Source organism: Astatotilapia calliptera, chromosome 12, assembly GCF_964374335.1.
Source record: "Astatotilapia calliptera chromosome 12, fAstCal68.1, whole genome shotgun sequence".
NCBI lineage: Eukaryota > Metazoa > Chordata > Actinopteri > Cichliformes > Cichlidae > Astatotilapia > Astatotilapia calliptera.
The window spans coordinates 22,165,073-22,183,818 of record NC_137433.1 but is presented as its reverse complement, the minus strand read 5'-3'; the positions used below and the strand labels follow the sequence as shown (position 1 = coordinate 22,183,818).

Sequence of the window (18,746 nt, the reverse complement as noted above, 5' to 3'; positions counted from 1 at the left end):
TTGTGGTAGTACAACCTCCAGCCTCATTGTTAATACTTTGGATAGAATTTTGTAATCCACATTGATTAAATTTATCAGTCTGTAATTGCCTGGATCCGTTAAATCTTTGTCGCCTTTGGAACTACTGATATTATGGCCAGATTAAAACTTGCAGGGGGCCGTCCATATTCAAAGGCTTCATGTAATACTCAGTTAAAAATGGACGTAGCAAATCTCTAAATTTGTGATAAAACTCTGCTGGGAGGCCATCTATTCCTGGTGACTTTCCAGCTTTCATTGCACAGATCCTTCCTTTACTTTGCCTCTGTTAGAGGAGTTTGCAATTTGTCAGAATTGGAATATTCTTAAATGCCTAAGTCAGTCACCTGATCTTATCCCAGTTGAGCATACATTTCACTTGTTGAAGACAAACTTTGAACAGAAAGGCCCACAAACAAACAGCAACTGAAAGCCGCTGCAGTAAAGGCCTGACAGGGCATTAAAAAGGAGGAAGCCCAGCATCTGGTGATGTCCATGAGTTCAAGAACTAGGCTGTCATTGTAAGTAAAGGGTTTTTTTAAATCAAGTATTAGAAATGGACATTTATTTTTCTGTTATTTAATTTGTCAATTACTTTGAATCCCCTGAAATTAAGGGATTGTGTTAAAAACGCTTTAGCTCCTCACATTTTTATGCAATCTTTTCATTCAACACACCAACTAGTTAAAACTGCAGGAATGTCTTAAAGACATAAAGACCTGGATGACTAAACTCTCTGAAGAGCCTTCAGTTGATCCAAAATGCTGCAGCAAGAGTACTGACAGGAACTAGAAAGAGAGAGCATATTTCTATATTGCACTCTCCTTTCTCTGTTTAATCTGTAATCAAATTTAAAATCCTGTTCCTCACATACAAGGTGTTGAATAATCATTCCCCATCTTAATGACCCTATTGTACTGTATCACCGCTGACAAGCTCTTCATTCTCAGACTGCTGTTTTACTTGTGGTTCATAGAGCATTTAAAAGTAGAATGGGAGGCACAGCCTTCTTCAGCTTTCAGACCCCTCTTCTGTAGAACCAGCTCTCAGTTTGGATTCAGGACACAGACGCCGTCTCTGCTGTTAAGATTAGATTTAAAACTTTAATAAAGTGTATACTTAGGACTGGATCCGGTGACCCTGAATCCTCCCTTAGTTACACTGCAATAGGTGTTGGCTTCTAGGGGATGCATTGAGTGTTTCCTCTTCAGTCACCTTTCTCACTCACTATGTGTTTATACATCTCTCTGCATTTGATTATTAGCTATTAAACAATGAATACATATTACCAACTCTGTTATTAGTAATTATGCCACAAACATCAAAGACAAATCCTTATATGGTTGGAACAGAACCATGTAAGGATTTGTCTTATAATAATTTAAAGTTAGACCTAACAACATAAAAAAACCAAAACTAAAGACCATAAGTTATTGTTTTTTTTTTTACCTGTCCCAGTTTCTCCAGTAATGTACAGCATTCATTTGTTGATTATTTATCAAACATAAAATTCTCACCCTTTTATTCTGCTTTTAAAAAAAGAAAAGAAGAAAAAAGATAGTGGTTTATATTTTAAAACACTGTCGCCAAAAGAAAAAAAAAAGACTTCTTGTGGAATTCATATTCATTTTCTTTTATATATTTTTTTCTCATTAATGCAGTTGTACTGTGTATTTTTCCAATTTGTTTTGCAGGAAAGTATTAGATTAATAGTGAGAAGAATTAGATAAAGTTAAAAGCGACACCAGCCAGGAAACGGCTCTTTCTAATCTGTAGCGATGACAGGAAGTACGTAAAAGTTCGCGCATGTGTAAAGCAAACCTTACCCTGCGAGTCATCGCTGAGGGTTTAAAGCATATGTTTTTGTTTCTGTTTCGTGTGCAGTCATTTGTGTTGATCTTTTTATTACTTTGATTTGCAGTGACTCTTCCCGCAGGAACATTTCTATGGGACAGCACTTAATTGAGACTTCCAGTAATGTCAGGTTGCTCGGTTATCCCTCTGACGTTACCGCAGCGGGACGGGGGGCGCGAGGAGGATTCGTTTCATTCACCTGGTGGGTCTGACATCGTTCAGACTGACAGAGAGCACCAAACAGGTGAGTTAATGGTTCACAGGTAGTCCAAGAGGGTGATGTATTACCACCAGCATAATAAACACATCTCCTTACTTGCAGGACGGTCGCAGACTTTCTAATTGGATAGTGATAAGTAATGTTTAACAAATAAGTACTGTAGCTAACTAAAAACAAAAAACAGCTTAGTAAAATAAATAAATAAATAAATAAAGCTTGACTAATACTATACTGCAGTTTTACACTCATCGGGCATTTTATTAAGTACACCTTACTAGTACTGGGTTGGGCCTACTGTTGCCTCCAGAGCCAGCTTAAATCTTTGTGGCACAGATTCAACAAGGAGCTGGGTACCTTCCTCTGAGATTTTGATCACACACAGCTCCTGCAGATTTGTCGGCTGAACATCCATGATGTGAATCTCCTGTTCCAGGACATCCTCCTGGAGTTGGACCTGGTGGCTGTGGCGGCCATGTGTGTACAGTGAACTCATTTTCGCTGCCAGTTTGAGATTATTTGAGCTTTGTGACATGCTATGTTATCCTCCTGGAAGCAGAAGATGGGTAAACTGTGGTCATAAAAGCTGGACATGGTGAGCAACAATACTCAAGTAGCCTGTTGAAATTCTGTTCAGTTGGCACTAAGAGTCCCAAATTAAACTTTGCTCCACCCAAACCCGCAAAATGTAGCGTCAGTTTCTTTTCTTAGCTGACAGGAGTGACACCCAGTGTGGATTTCTTCTGCTGTAGTCCATCTGCTAAAAGCTTCAACATGTTGTCCATTCGCAGATGCTCTTCTGCATAATTTAGGTGGGATGAGTGGATGTTTGAGTGGTTCTTGCCTTCCTTTCAGCTGAAAACTCAAAAGTCTGGCCAGACTACTTTGACCTCTGGCATCAAGACATTTTCACCCAGAGAAATTCTCTGTAAAAGCATGTTTGTGTGGCTAAAGTCCCAACAACCATGTCACATTCAAAGTCACTTAAATCATGTTTTTTCTCCATTCTGATGCTCGCGTTGAACTTCAGCGGGTTGTCTTGGTCATGTCTACATGCACAAATGCACTGGGGTGCTGGCATGTCATTGGCTTATTATAGACTCACATTAATGAGCAGTTGAGCATGTATACCATTAACATGGTCAGGCAGTGTACGTTATTGTCAGGCTTTATACGGCGGTGGCTTATATTCATCCTCTCTGTTTCAGGGTTCAACGATTCCGCTCTATTTGGGAGCCGATCTCCTCTCAAAGACTGATGTGCGTACAGAAAACCATCCAAGACACCATGCCAAGTTTGCCAAGAAAGGCCTTGCAACAAAAATAACTTTTTCCTCAGGTAAAATACAGACATACCAGTGGAAGTTAAACATTAACTACACCTGTGCCTCTAAAACCACGGGGTGGGTGTAGACAATCAAATGAAATAAATATGACTAGGGGGAAATAAACATAGACAAGCTCATGCTATCGCATTGATATGCACCTTATTTTTAGGTAAAAGTCACCCACCAGGACAGACACATTGTCACACTGATCCCCCTGATTGTGTTCAAGCTTTCAGGTTTCACGGCTTGAAGGTACCCTCTGCAAATAACAGCCTGTGGTTCTACAGCATTCAGGGACTTTTTCGAGTAGCCTTTGAGTTGTACAGTAAGCAAGATCAGCTTGCTGTGCTGGAGAATTTCCAGGTAAACATCATGTATACGTGATAATTTTATTTTTCTGTCACAATGCATGTTTTAATCACATCTGTCCCCTAGGATGTCTGGAAAGCACAGATCAGTGACAGCCCTCTGGAAGTGAGTTACAGCCTCAGCGTGCAGCTGGACCCTTCAGGGTCGCTCAGCCAGCGTGACTCACAATCAAAGGGTGTAATATCACAGCCTCCTTATTTCCAGGCTGACAAGGACGTGGTAGATGTTAGTAGCATGGACACTGCTGACACATCAGCAGATCATGATTATTGTTCTCTTCCCAAGCAGAGCTTACAATCTGAGCAAAGAGAAGTAGTAATATCCACAGTGAGACAAAAATTGCACCGCTTGGATGAACAGTTCTCCTCGGAGCCTCGAAGCTGCTCAGAGCAGCTGGAGACGGTCTTGCTGCTTTTGGAGAACATTGATCGCTACATAAATGGGAGACTTGAAGAAAAAGATGCGACGGAGATTGTGCTGGCTCTGCTAAAGGCCAAAGACTGGGGCCCAGTGTATTCAAGCAGCCTGCTCACTTGTATAGGACGTTGGCTTGGCCAGCAGTTTCATGCAGCCAACAGCAGCATCAGCCAGAAGGTGGAGGGCTTTAAACTTCAGCACATTGAGCGCATCAGCGACCTGCCACCTGCTGAGGAACTAGCCACAGAGCTGTTCCCTGAAGCGATGCGGACGCTGCTGCTTCACTGGATGGGCTTAAGTGAGGACTTCAGCCTTGAAAAGAGACGCAGCGAATACCCAATCCTGCTCCTCATCCTCGAGTTTGCCAACCACAACCTCATCACTGGCGTAGCTCATGTGTTGTACTCCAGTCTTATATGCAGGTAAAAGTGTCAACATAAGACCTGTTTTTCAATGGAACAACGTTTTATATTCAAATAAAGGTTTATTTTGTGCGTGTGTGTACATTACTATACATATGACTCCTCTTAGGTTGGGTAAGGTTCAGTATTAGCAAAAACATTTGTTACACAGTACCCTGAAAAAATCTCCAGATTCTCATTTCTTACTTTTGCTAGGAAAAGAGATATGGGTGGAGATTGATCAAAACACACTATCTAATATAGAAAGAACAGTGGCTGAGATCCAAACAAGCTTAAAGTCAGTATCTGGTTGTGACCACCTTTATTAGTGTTTCATTGTGTTTTTACTGTCTAGGTATGTTTTTGCTGCATTGACAGTGTGCTTGGGGTCACTGTTATGCTAAAAAAATAAAACCTCTGACCATCAGATATTTCCAGGTGGTATTGACTGGTGGATCAAAATCTGACTGTACTTTTCTGGGTTCACAGTTCAATCAGTTTTGATTAAATCTCTGGCACCACTGGCTGAAATGCAGCTCTATGACAGAGCCTCCACCATGTTTTACACACAGTAGCAGAAGATACAGTTGTACCTCTCTTCTGAACTTGTCTGTATATCGTGACGATGATTTGAACCAAAAATGTAAAATATGGATTCATCTCTCCATCAGACCCGTTGTCACTGATTTTCAGGTACTGTTTATCTGCTGTGGGCTAGTTTTTGGGTTTTTAGGTCCTCCACTTGTCCAGTTTCTTCTGATTTATTTTATTGATACAATGCACACTATCCTGAGATATGCCAGGTTCATGGCTAAAGGTTCTTTGGGAATCACCTTGGTGGTGTAAACATTATTTTTACACCACCACGTTATGATCCAACCATATCACATAAAAGGAAATGCTGCGACGTGTTCTAAAACTTTTTTAAGACACAAAATTTATTTATTTGAAACACATTTAAAAAGTACAAAAGAACATTTGAAACACATTTACTCCTCCCCACTCATCTCTGTGCAGGACAATTTACAGGAATTGTCCTGCAGGGGCCAGCAGTTCCCTGGAGGCCCAGGTAAATATTCCTGAGGAAAGAAAATTAATTATTACGCTGCCCAGAGTTCATAAATGTAAACTTTTTCTCCATGTTATATCACTTTAAATCTTGCTGTGCAAACTATGTCATTCTTACTTGGATTACTCTTCTACTGGCCCTGGAGGGGTCCACCCACTGCATACATTTGCGCACAGAGTTCTCTGTCCATGAGGAAACCCCGCTTTGGATCATGGCTCCTGAATTCACACAAATCACAGACAAATTATTTGTTTTCTTTGTGTACATTCATGTATAAATGATGATGAGACAGATGAAGATGGCGATCTTTACCTTGAGATTCAAAAATTGGCTGAGTGTCTGCTGTTTCTGCTTCTTTCTTGCTGTTTATGGAAATTGTGCAGCTCACAATTCCTAAGAGACACGAAGTAGAGAGGTTAGGGGTGGATGTGGGGACAAATGGTCCAGGTTTTACTTGTGTGTTAGGAAGGATTGTCTGACAGAAAGTTCTGACTCACTCACCAAAAGTCAGAAGGGGCAGCATCAAGAAAGCGATGATGTGCTTTAAAAGTCTTGTTTTGTCTGCAAAGAGAGAACCACAGGGGAGTTTACAGTCTGATAACAGAAGCTTCTTCTCTCATTCTAAATGATGTTAAAATTGAGTAGTGGTCCTTACTTTGCTGTATGCGAGGGTTCATAAAGGGACCTCGTCTCCTATGTTTTCTCCGACGGAAGACCCTAAAAGATGACACACAAGTTTAAAGACTTATTCTACAGGTGAAGATTTACACCGTCGGCACGCCTGAGGATGTTTTATCCAGAATGTAGCGTGCAGTCCCAAAAGCATCCACACACATACTTGTATGAGGTCTCTTTATATGAAATATTTGGAGCTCCGTCTTCCCTATAATAGCCTGACTCCTGCAGGCGGAGGCTTCTTCGTGCCATCACTGTAAAATGGCAGAAAGACAGAAAATGATCAGTGATTCACTCTTTAAACACAAGATGCATTCATCACTATGTAAAATCAAAACTTATTATTAAAAGCTGTTTACTTTCTCTACTTAGAATCATTCAATATATTTAACATCCTAAGACCTGGCCTCCACATATGTGCACACAACACATTTTGGGTTGTCTAGACCAAAATGCAAAATTTTGCTCTACAAGGGGCTGATATCCACTTATGAGGACATTATACTGCCATTGAGATTTAAAGTGAATGTCCTCATATGTGGATCTCATTTTTCTCAGAAACAAAAATCAGGTCGAAACAAACAAAAAAAAGTAATTCTTTGTTTTTACAGCCCAAATAACAAAGAGAAATTAAAAAGGCATGCCATGAAAGAGTTCAGGTCTTAGGAGGTAAAACAAATCTTTGCATCTCTGCTGCAATAAGTCTTTAAAGCAATGTGCACCAAGCTCATACCTTTAGGGATCAGGTGTTCACCTGTCTCTGGCTGATCTTTAGTGGATCAGTGTATGCTTGTCGTTTTTTCTCTCTCTCGCTGCAATCACAGGTATCTGAGTATGCTGAGTATGCTGAATGCTGCAAACACGAAGGTTTACTAATAAATTAATTTTTTTTCAAATCCAAAAACATTCTGTCTGACACAGTTGCCATGGAAGCACGTGTAAACACTGTCAGCAGAGTTGCTATAATTCGTCATTTTTTCACATCACCGCAACTTTTTCCCTCTTAAAAAAAATGCACGTTACCAATGCAGTGCTTAACACTCTAAACTGGTGTTTATTTAACTGTGGCATCTCTCCTTTGTCTCCCAGTAGACATGATTTAGGTGATCTGGACAAATTACAAGGTATCCATCCCTGCATATAATTCAATACACTGTTCCAAACTGGAAAAAACAGCCGTCATTCCCAGAGGGCGTGTATCAGTACCTTTACTTGTCGACATTTCCAACACAAGTCCTCTCTACCAACACCCATTCAATACAGCGCTGAAGGAGTATAATAATATATATTAAGAATTTTGTGCTGCATAAATCCCTCCTTATCTATCGGGTTACTTTCGTGTGTTATTGTAACTCTTCCTTTTAAACAGTTTCTTATTTGTAAATACTTCCAAAAATGACAATAGCGCTCCAAACAAAACGTATTTGTAATATTCTCATATGACATGAAAAAATCTCCCTCAAATAAGTCACAACAGTTCTGATACCTCTTCTTAGCCATTGTGCCCAGTAAACAGTCTGCTTACCAATTTTTATTTTAAGATTATCCCACAAGGTGGCATACTTTTAAGGCACAAGTTTATATTTTTATGCACGTCCAACCACACCATTTTTGAAATTTCAAAATAGGATTTTGCATCTTACCCTCTTTATTTACTTTTTGTGATAAAATATAAATTGGTGTGGATGGAGATGCAAGCTCTTGTTCTATTAAAATCCAATCTATATCGGTTTTCATTGCGCAATGTTTGCCTAATCTAGCCATTTTTAAAAGAGATGCTTTAATACTCTATATTGCCTAGGTCTATTCCCTCTTCTTCTTTTTGGTTGGGAAAGTCGATTAATGTTAATAAGGGGTTCGAACCCTTCCAAAGAAAATCTTTTATCATATTATTATAGCTTTGGAACATCTGTCGCGGGATACACATGGGCAACATTCCTGTATAATAGCTGATGACTGTTGATATAACCATTTTTACTGTTTACTTTTCCCCACAATGTCAAACTAGTTTACTCAATTTATCCAAATTTTTATTGATTTTGCTTATTAATTTTCCCACACTGTTAGCCATAATATCCTCAATATTTGGGTTCAATTCAATTACAACACACTTCATTCCTTTGTCCACCCACTTAAAGTTAAAGCCCAATATTAGGTTATGACTACAAGTTTGGGAAACTGGCATCACCTCTGATTTATGCCAATTAACTTTGTACTCCAAAAACAGTGAATAATTATCAGTCACCTCTAATAGTGTTGTGATATAATTAGCAGGGTCTTGGCTTAATACCAGAACATCATCTGTGTACAGGAACAATTTGTGTTCTCTACCTCCCCCAAATACACCTTTAATCTCTGCATTTTCTCTGAATAGCTAATGGCTCTGAAAAGATGGTAAATAGAAGTGGACCTAAATTACATCCTTGACGTGTTGATCTAGAAATACTCAAAAAAGGAGAGAGTACCCCATTCGTAAATACAGCTTCTTCTGGCCTCAAATATATGGTTCTAATCCATCTGCAAAAGTTGTCGCCTAATTCAAATTTTTCCAGGGTCCTAAACAGATATTTCCACTCCACCGTATCAAGTCCTTCTGTGCATTTAAATATGGAGCCAGTGCAGGATTTGTGTCTATTCTTGATAAACCCTACTTGATCTTTATGAATAATTTGTGGTAGTACAACCTCCAGCCTCATTGTTAGTACTTTGGATAGAATTTTGTAATCCACATTGATTAAATTTATCAGTCTGTAATTGCCTGGATCCGTTAAATCTTTGTCGCCTTTGGAACTACTGATATTATGGCCAGATTAAAACTTGCAGGGGGCCGTCCATATTCAAAGGCTTCATGTAATACTCAGTTAAAAATGGACGTAGCAAATCTCTAAATTTGTGATAAAACTCTGCTGGGAGGCCATCTATTCCTGGTGACTTTCCAGCTTTCATTGCACAGATCCTTCCTTTACTTTGCCTCTGTTAGGGGAGTTTGCAATTTGTCAGAATTGGAATATTCTTAAATGCCTAAGTCAGTCACCTGATCTTATCCCAGTTGAGCATACATTTCACTTGTTGAAGACAAACTTTGAACAGAAAGGCCCACAAACAAACAGCAACTGAAAGCCGCTGCAGTAAAGGCCTGACAGGGCATTAAAAAGGAGGAAGCCCAGCATCTGGTGATGTCCATGAGTTCAAGAACTAGGCTGTCATTGTAAGTAAAGGGTTTTTTTTAATCAAGTATTAGAAATGGACATTTATTTTTCTGTTATTTAATTTGTCAATTACTTTGAATCCCCTGAAATTAAGGGATTGTGTTAAAAACGCTTTAGCTCCTCACATTTTTATCCAGTCTTTTCATTCAACACACCAACTAGTTAAAACTGCAGGAATGTCTTAAAGACATAAAGACCTGGATGACTAAACTCTCTGAAGAGCCTTCAGTTGATCCAAAATGCTGCAGCAAGAGTACTGACAGGAACTAGAAAGAGAGAGCATATTTCTATATTGCCTTCTCCTTTCTCTGTTTAATCTGTAATCAAATTTAAAATCCTGTTCCTCACATACAAGGTGTTGAATAATCATTCCCCATCTTAATGACCCTATTGTACTGTATCACCGCTGACAAGCTCTTCATTCTCAGACTGCTGTTTTACTTGTGGTTCATATAGCATTTAAAAGTAGAATGGGAGGCACAGCCTTCTTCAGCTTTCAGACCCCTCTTCTGTAGAACCAGCTCTCAGTTTGGATTCAGGACACAGACGCCGTCTCTGCTGTTAAGATTAGATTTAAAACTTTAATAAAGTGTATACTTAGGACTGGATCCGGTGACCCTGAATCCTCCCTTAGTTACACTGCAATAGGTGTTGGCTTCTAGGGGATGCATTGAGTGTTTCCTCTTCAGTCACCTTTCTCACTCACTATGTGTTTATACATCTCTCTGCATTTGATTATTAGCTATGATTATTGTTTTTACCTGTCCCAGTTTCTCCAGTAATGTACAGCATTCATTTGTTGATTATTTATCAAACATAAAATTCTCACCCTTTTATTCTGCTTTTAAAAAAAGAAAAGAAGAAAAAAGATAGTGGTTTATATTTTAAAACACTGTCGCCAAAAGAAAAAAAAAAGACTTCTTGTGGAATTCATATTCATTTTCTTTTATATATTTTTTTCTCATTAATGCAGTTGTACTGTGTATTTTTCCAATTTGTTTTGCAGGAAAGTATTTTAAAGAAGAATTAGATAAAGTTAAAAGCGACACCAGCCAGGAAACGGCTCTTTCTAATCTGTAGCGATGACAGGAAGTACGTAAAAGTTCGCGCATGTGTAAAGCAAACCTTACCCTGCGAGTCATCGCTGAGGGTTTAAAGCATATGTTTTTGTTTCTGTTTCGTGTGCAGTCATTTGTGTTGATCTTTTTATTACTTTGATTTGCAGTGACTCTTCCCGCAGGAACATTTCTATGGGACAGCACTTAATTGAGACTTCCAGTAATGTCAGGTTGCTCGGTTATCCCTCTGACGTTACCGCAGCGGGACGGGGGCGCGAGGAGGATTCGTTTCATTCACCTGGTGGGTCTGACATCGTTCAGACTGACAGAGAGCACCAAACAGGTGAGTTAATGGTTCACAGGTAGTCCAAGAGGGTGATGTATTACCACCAGCATAATAAACACATCTCCTTACTTGCAGGACGGTCGCAGACTTTCTAATTGGATAGTGATAAGTAATGTTTAACAAACAAGTACTGTAGCTAACTAAAAACAAAAAACAGCTTAGTAAAATAAATAAATAAATAAATAAAGCTTGACTAATACTATACTGCAGTTTTACACTCATCGGGCATTTTATTAAGTACACCTTACTAGTACTGGGTTGGGCCTACTGTTGCCTCCAGAGCCAGCTTAAATCTTTGTGGCACAGATTCAACAAGGAGCTGGGTACCTTCCTCTGAGATTTTGATCACACACAGCTCCTGCAGATTTGTCGGCTGAACATCCATGATGTGAATCTCCTGTTCCAGGACATCCTCCTGGAGTTGGACCTGGTGGCTGTGGCGGCCATGTGTGTACAGTGAACTCATTTTCGCTGCCAGTTTGAGATTATTTGAGCTTTGTGACATGCTATGTTATCCTCCTGGAAGCAGAAGATGGGTAAACTGTGGTCATAAAAGCTGGACATGGTGAGCAACAATACTCAAGTAGCCTGTTGAAATTCTGTTCAGTTGGCACGAAGAGTCCCAAATTAAACTTTGCTCCACCCAAACCCGCAAAATGTAGCGTCAGTTTCTTTTCTTAGCTGACAGGAGTGACACCCAGTGTGGATTTCTTCTGCTGTAGTCCATCTGCTAAAAGCTTCAACATGTTGTCCATTCGCAGATGCTCTTCTGCATAATTTAGGTGGGATGAGTGGTTGTTTGAGTGGTTCTTGCCTTCCTTTCAGCTGAAAACTCAAAAGTCTGGCCAGACTACTTTGACCTCTGGCATCAAGACATTTTCACCCAGAGAAATTCTCTGTAAAAGCATGTTTGTGTGGCTAAAGTCCCAACAACCATGTCACATTCAAAGTCACTTAAATCATGTTTTTTCTCCATTCTGATGCTCGCGTTGAACTTCAGCGGGTTGTCTTGGTCATGTCTACATGCACAAATGCACTGGGGTGCTGGCATGTCATTGGCTTATTATAGACTCACATTAATGAGCAGTTGAGCATGTATACCATTAACATGGTCAGGCAGTGTACGTTATTGTCAGGCTTTATACGGCGGTGGCTTATATTCATCCTCTCTGTTTCAGGGTTCAACGATTCCGCTCTATTTGGGAGCCGATCTCCTCTCAAAGACTGATGTGCGTACAGAAAACCATCCAAGACACCATGCCAAGTTTGCCAAGAAAGGCCTTGCAACAAAAATAACTTTTTCCTCAGGTAAAATACAGACATACCAGTGGAAGTTAAACATTAACTACACCTGTGCCTCTAAAACCACGGGGTGGGTGTAGACAATCAAATGAAATAAATATGACTAGGGGGAAATAAACATAGACAAGCTCATGCTATCGCATTGATATGCACCTTATTTTTAGGTAAAAGTCACCCACCAGGACAGACACATTGTCACACTGATCCCCCTGATTGTGTTCAAGCTTTCAGGTTTCACGGCTTGAAGGTACCCTCTGCAAATAACAGCCTGTGGTTCTACAGCATTCAGGGACTTTTTCGAGTAGCCTTTGAGTTGTACAGTAAGCAAGATCAGCTTGCTGTGCTGGAGAATTTCCAGGTAAACATCATGTATACGTGATAATTTTATTTTTCTGTCACAATGCATGTTTTAATCACATCTGTCCCCTAGGATGTCTGGAAAGCACAGATCAGTGACAGCCCTCTGGAAGTGAGTTACAGCCTCAGCGTGCAGCTGGACCCTTCAGGGTCGCTCAGCCAGCGTGACTCACAATCAAAGGGTGTAATATCACAGCCTCCTTATTTCCAGGCTGACAAGGACGTGGTAGATGTTAGTAGCATGGACACTGCTGACACATCAGCAGATCATGATTATTGTTCTCTTCCCAAGCAGAGCTTACAATCTGAGCAAAGAGAAGTAGTAATATCCACAGTGAGACAAAAATTGCACCGCTTGGATGAACAGTTCTCCTCGGAGCCTCGAAGCTGCTCAGAGCAGCTGGAGACGGTCTTGCTGCTTTTGGAGAACATTGATCGCTACATAAATGGGAGACTTGAAGAAAAAGATGCGACGGAGATTGTGCTGGCTCTGCTAAAGGCCAAAGACTGGGGCCCAGTGTATTCAAGCAGCCTGCTCACTTGTATAGGACGTTGGCTTGGCCAGCAGTTTCATGCAGCCAACAGCAGCATCAGCCAGAAGGTGGAGGGCTTTAAACTTCAGCACATTGAGCGCATCAGCGACCTGCCACCTGCTGAGGAACTAGCCACAGAGCTGTTCCCTGAAGCGATGCGGACGCTGCTGCTTCACTGGATGGGCTTAAGTGAGGACTTCAGCCTTGAAAAGAGACGCAGCGAATACCCAATCCTGCTCCTCATCCTCGAGTTTGCCAACCACAACCTCATCACTGGCGTAGCTCATGTGTTGTACTCCAGTCTTATATGCAGGTAAAAGTGTCAACATAAGACCTGTTTTTCAATGGAACAACGTTTTATATTCAAATAAAGGTTTATTTTGTGCGTGTGTGTACATTACTATACATATGACTCCTCTTAGGTTGGGTAAGGTTCAGTATTAGCAAAAACATTTGTTACACAGTACCCTGAAAAAATCTCCAGATTCTCATTTCTTACTTTTGCTAGGAAAAGAGATATGGGTGGAGATTGATCAAAACACACTATCTAATATAGAAAGAACAGTGGCTGAGATCCAAACAAGCTTAAAGTCAGTATCTGGTTGTGACCACCTTTATTAGTGTTTCATTGTGTTTTTACTGTCTAGGTATGTTTTTGCTGCATTGACAGTGTGCTTGGGGTCACTGTTATGCTAAAAAAATAAAACCTCTGACCATCAGATATTTCCAGGTGGTATTGACTGGTGGATCAAAATCTGACTGTACTTTTCTGGGTTCACAGTTCAATCAGTTTTGATTAAATCTCTGGCACCACTGGCTGAAATGCAGCTCTATGACAGAGCCTCCACCATGTTTTACACACAGTAGCAGAAGATACAGTTGTACCTCTCTTCTGAACTTGTCTGTATATCGTGACGATGATTTGAACCAAAAATGTAAAATATGGATTCATCTCTCCATCAGACCCGTTGTCACTGATTTTCAGGTACTGTTTATCTGCTGTGGGCTAGTTTTTGGGTTTTTAGGTCCTCCACTTGTCCAGTTTCTTCTGATTTATTTTATTGATACAATGCACACTATCCTGAGATATGCCAGGTTCATGGCTAAAGGTTCTTTGGGAATCACCTTGGTGGTGTAAACATTATTTTTGAAACACGTTATGATCCAACCATATCACATAAAAGGAAATGCTGCGACGTGTTCTAAAACTTTTTTAAGACACAAAATTTATTTATTTGAAACACATTAAAAAGTACAAAAGAACATTTGAAACACATTTACTCCTCCCCACTCATCTCTGTGCAGGACAATTTACAGGAATTGTCCTGCAGGGGCCAGCAGTTCCCTGGAGGCCCAGGTAAATATTCCTGAGGAAAGAAAATTAATTATTACGCTGCCCAGAGTTCATAAATGTAAACTTTTTCTCCATGTTATATCACTTTAAATCTTGCTGTGCAAACTATGTCATTCTTACTTGGATTACTCTTCTACTGGCCCTGGAGGGGTCCACCCACTGCATACATTTGCGCACAGAGTTCTCTGTCCATGAGGAAACCCCGCTTTGGATCATGGCTCCTGAATTCACACAAATCACAGACAAATTATTTGTTTTCTTTGTGTACATTCATGTATAAATGATGATGAGACAGATGAAGATGGCGATCTTTACCTTGAGATTCAAAAATTGGCTGAGTGTCTGCTGTTTCTGCTTCTTTCTTGCTGTTTATGGAAATTGTGCAGCTCACAATTCCTAAGAGACACGAAGTAGAGAGGTTAGGGGTGGATGTGGGGACAAATGGTCCAGGTTTTACTTGTGTGTTAGGAAGGATTGTCTGACAGAAAGTTCTGACTCACTCACCAAAAGTCAGAAGGGGCAGCATCAAGAAAGTGATGATGTGCTTTAAAAGTCTTGTTTTGTCTGCAAAGAGAGAACCACAGGGGAGTTTACAGTCTGATAACAGAATCTTCTTCTCTCATTCTAAATGATGTTAAAATTGAGTAGTGGTCCTTACTTTGCTGTATGCGAGGGTTCATAAAGGGACCTCGTCTCCTATGTTTTCTCCGACGGAAGACCCTAAAAGATGACACACAAGTTTAAAGACTTATTCTACAGGTGAAGATTTACACCGTCGGCACGCCTGAGGATGTTTTATCCAGAATGTAGCGTGCAGTCCCAAAAGCATCCACACACATACTTGTATGAGGTCTCTTTATATGAAATATTTGGAGCTCCGTCTTCCCTATAATAGCCTGACTCCTGCAGGCGGAGGCTTCTTCGTGCCATCACTGTAAAATGGCAGAAAGACAGAAAATGATCAGTGATTCACTCTTTAAACACAAGATGCATTCATCACTATGTAAAATCAAAACTTATTATTAAAAGCTGTTTACTTTCTCTACTTAGAATCATTCAATATATTTAACATCCTAAGACCTGGCCTCCACATATGTGCACACAACACATTTTGGGTTGTCTAGACCAAAATGCAAAATTTTGCTCTACAAGGGGCTGATATCCACTTATGAGGACATTATACTGCCATTGAGATTTAAAGTGAATGTCCTCATATGTGGATCTCATTTTTCTCAGAAACAAAAATCAGGTCGAAACAAACAAAAAAAAGTAATTCTTTGTTTTTACAGCCCAAATAACAAAGAGAAATTAAAAAGGCATGCCATGAAAGAGTTCAGGTCTTAGGAGGTAAAACAAATCTTTGCATCTCTGCTGCAATAAGTCTTTAAAGCAATGTGCACCAAGCTCATACCTTTAGGGATCAGGTGTTCACCTGTCTCTGGCTGATCTTTAGTGGATCAGTGTATGCTTGTCGTTTTTTCTCTCTCTCGCTGCAATCACAGGTATCTGAGTATGCTGAGTATGCTGAATGCTGCAAACACGAAGGTTTACTAATAAATTTATTTTTTTTCAAATCCAAAAACATTCTGTCTGACGCAGTTGCCATGGAAGCACGTGTAAACACTGTCAGCAGAGTTGCTATAATTCGTCATTTTTTCACATCACCTGTCACCCGCAACTTTTTCCCGACCGCATCTTAAAAAAAATGCACAAAATAAAAAAAACAGCTTAATAAAATAAATAAATAAAGCTTGACTAATACTATACTGCAGTTTTACACTCACCGGGCATTTTATTAAGTACACCTTACTAGTACTGGGTTGGGCCTACTGTTGCCTCCAGAGCCAGCTTAATCTTTGTGGCACAGATTCAACAAGGAGCTGGGTACCTTCCTCTGAGATTTTGATCACACAAAGCTCCTGCAGATTTGTCGGCTGAACATCCATGATGTGAATCTCCTGTTCCAGGACATCCTCCTGGAGTTGGACCTGGTGGCTGTGGCGGCCATGTGTGTATACAGTTCATAAATGTAAACTTTTTCTCCATGTTATATCACTTTAAATCTTGCTGTGCAAACTATGTCATTCTTACTTGGATTACTCTCCTCTTGGCCCTGGTGGGGTCCACCCAGTGCATAAATTTGCACAACCACCACTTTGCAGAGTTCTCTCTAGGCAAGTATGTCCACGAGGAGACGTCGCTTAGGATCATGGCTCCTGAATTCACACAAATCACAGACAAATTATTTGTGTTCTTTGTGTACATTCATGTATAAATGATGAAACAGATGAAGATCCTTACCTTGAGATTCTGAGGTGAAATTTGGCAGAGTGTCTGCCACAGGATGAACCTCTGTCATCTGTTGCCTCAGAGACGTACGTTACTAATTGTTTGCTTTTGGTGAAAATTGTGTAGCTCACAATTCCTGGGAGACACAAAGTAGAGAGGTTAGGGGTGGATGTGAGTACAAATGGGCCAGTTTTACTTGTGTGTTAGAAAGGACTGTCTGACAGTATAGAATCAGAAGGTTCTGAGTCACTCACCAAAAGTCAGAAGGGGCAGCATCAAGAAAGTGATGATGTGCTTTAAAAATCTTGTTTTGTCTGCAAAGAGAGAACCACAGGTGAGTTTACAGTTTGATAACAGAATCTTCTTCTTCCATTTTAAATAATGTTAAAATTGAGTAGTGGTCCTTACTTTGCTGTGTGTGAGGGTTCATAAAGGGATCTTGTCTCCTGTATTTTCTCTGACAGAAGACCCTAAAAGATGACACACAAGTTTAAAGACTTATTCTACAGGTGAAGATTTACATTGTCGGTACCAAGCAGGGCCGTGCAGAGAGGTTTAAAGGGGCGGGTGCTTAAAGCTAAAAAGGGGCACATTGAGCCAGGCTGAATAACAACAACACACATTCATCAAGAATCTAATATGGGCAACAAGGCAAAGCAAACGTAGCCGATGTTTTACCTGATGGGTACAATGTTGCTGTTGAGGGGTTGCTGTGGATAGTGCTGGAGGGCAGGGCTGTGTTGATCTGAGACTGTAGACATTAAAAAGTCCATAGGAGAGATGGTAGCTGATTAAACAAGTGTCATGAGATAATAACTAAATGCAAAGATTGGTGACAGCGCTTAGGCTCTGCCTGTGAATCACTCTTTGCTTCTCTTCTTCCTTCCATCCCATCTTTTCATATATCACTCTCCACTTGCTGTCTATCTGAGAACAAGGCACAACTTGCTATTGCAATAAACTATAATTTAATTATCCACACCTAACAACTCTTGCACTTAATCTATAATAAAATGATGAGAGAAAAATGTTATAGCACTGCCTTTAGTAGCCTCACACAGCTCTGTTTCCTCCTCATGTCCTTACCAGCCATGTCTGGACAATGTTATATCATGAGTAATAATTTAAAATAATCCATATACATAAAACACACACACGCACGCACACACAGTGACATTTTAGACCTTCTTCAGAATACTGTATATACTATGGGCATCATGGTGCTGATCCAGAATCCTTACATTATTATTTATTACTAGAGCTACAATAATAAAGCAATGAGGAGGGGGAAGTAATAAATATGAAATAATGTCATTATGATGATTCCATTTGTTTCACTATCCACCCTGTGCAGGGGCAAAGCTTATTACATTTTTAAACTGTAGAGATACAATCATTTTACTGCTGTAAAATCCAACTTTTGTCTTATTTAAAATATAAATCTAATATAATCTGCTTCTTAATGTATGTTCTTTAAAATACAGCGTGTGTTTTTTAATATATTATAATTATAATAATTATTATGTGGACATGCATATTAGATCGTTTTTTAGTGAAATATAATCCCTCCAGAAAGGCAGGAAAAGCCCGGAAACTTACTTTAAAACTAAATATGTTCTAAATACTTCAAAACTAAATATGTTCCCTAAAACGGTGACAGAGCTACAGACCCATGACAGCCAGGTAGCCAGCAGCTGTGACCAGCACTACTTGTGCAGTTAATAAAAGGACAGGTAATGTTTGTCGCGCTGTTGCATAGCACGCTCGTTTGTTTCAGTTCGTCAGTTGCAACAAGACAGCTTACCAACGTGTACGTAATAAGCTAATACTCCTGGGTGCTATACACTACAGTGTACGCTGTACACCTACTTACTGGTTTTGTGGCATCAGTCTGTGTCTCTGAGTTAACTTGTGTTTCTCCTACAGCTCCGGACCGCAAAAAATGCGCGTG

The 18,746-nt window shown here is 40.0% G+C and overlaps 4 protein-coding genes and 1 long non-coding RNA gene across 7 annotated transcripts; 2 read left to right on the top strand and 3 right to left on the bottom strand.

The window, feature by feature from the left end:
- The first annotated feature begins 1,868 nt into the window (after positions 1-1,868).
- Positions 1,869-4,696, top strand: LOC145432383 (uncharacterized). Its single transcript, XM_080309198.1, has 5 exons — positions 1,869-2,116; positions 2,526-2,684; positions 3,298-3,427; positions 3,646-3,779; positions 3,852-4,696. The coding sequence occupies exons 2-5, from the start codon at positions 2,682-2,684 to the stop codon at positions 4,626-4,628; spliced, it is 1,044 nt and encodes a 347-aa protein (XP_080165324.1). The 5' UTR covers positions 1,869-2,116; positions 2,526-2,681; the 3' UTR covers positions 4,629-4,696.
- A 1,486-nt stretch (positions 4,697-6,182) lies between these two features.
- On the bottom strand, positions 6,183-7,321 carry LOC145432132 (uncharacterized). Its single transcript, XR_013912409.1, has 4 exons — positions 7,081-7,321; positions 6,511-6,601; positions 6,328-6,389; positions 6,183-6,233 (listed from the first exon to the last, which is right to left on the bottom strand). It is a non-coding gene; the product is annotated as an uncharacterized LOC145432132 (long non-coding RNA).
- A 3,331-nt stretch (positions 7,322-10,652) lies between these two features.
- Positions 10,653-13,537, top strand: LOC113034253 (uncharacterized). 2 transcript variants are annotated; one of them, XM_080309195.1, is made up of 5 exons: positions 10,669-10,957; positions 11,367-11,525; positions 12,139-12,268; positions 12,487-12,620; positions 12,693-13,537. In XM_080309195.1, the coding sequence occupies exons 2-5, from the start codon at positions 11,523-11,525 to the stop codon at positions 13,467-13,469; spliced, it is 1,044 nt and encodes a 347-aa protein (XP_080165321.1). In that variant the 5' UTR covers positions 10,669-10,957; positions 11,367-11,522; the 3' UTR covers positions 13,470-13,537. The 2 variants fall into 2 exon arrangements, with proteins under 2 accessions (XP_026044448.1, XP_080165321.1); XM_026188663.2 differs by lacking the exon at positions 11,367-11,525 and having other exon boundaries at positions 10,653-10,957.
- Positions 13,538-14,352: 815 nt separating this feature from the next.
- LOC145432381 (uncharacterized) lies at positions 14,353-16,055 on the bottom strand. Its single transcript, XM_080309196.1, has 7 exons — positions 15,918-16,055; positions 15,348-15,438; positions 15,165-15,226; positions 15,011-15,070; positions 14,822-14,902; positions 14,627-14,727; positions 14,353-14,519 (listed from the first exon to the last, which is right to left on the bottom strand). The coding sequence occupies exons 2-7, from the start codon at positions 15,434-15,436 to the stop codon at positions 14,430-14,432; spliced, it is 483 nt and encodes a 160-aa protein (XP_080165322.1). The 5' UTR covers positions 15,437-15,438; positions 15,918-16,055; the 3' UTR covers positions 14,353-14,429.
- A 307-nt stretch (positions 16,056-16,362) lies between these two features.
- Positions 16,363-17,714, bottom strand: LOC145432382 (uncharacterized). 2 transcript variants are annotated; one of them, XR_013912659.1, is made up of 6 exons: positions 17,474-17,714; positions 17,204-17,265; positions 17,050-17,109; positions 16,808-16,931; positions 16,598-16,722; positions 16,363-16,501 (listed from the first exon to the last, which is right to left on the bottom strand). XR_013912659.1 is itself a non-coding variant. In XM_080309197.1 (5 exons), the coding sequence occupies exons 1-5, from the start codon at positions 17,566-17,568 to the stop codon at positions 16,677-16,679; spliced, it is 387 nt and encodes a 128-aa protein (XP_080165323.1). In that variant the 5' UTR covers positions 17,569-17,714; the 3' UTR covers positions 16,541-16,676. The 2 variants fall into 2 exon arrangements, 1 of the variants encoding a protein (XP_080165323.1); XM_080309197.1 differs by lacking the exon at positions 16,363-16,501 and having other exon boundaries at positions 16,541-16,722.
- Between the last annotated feature and the right edge of the window lie 1,032 nt (positions 17,715-18,746).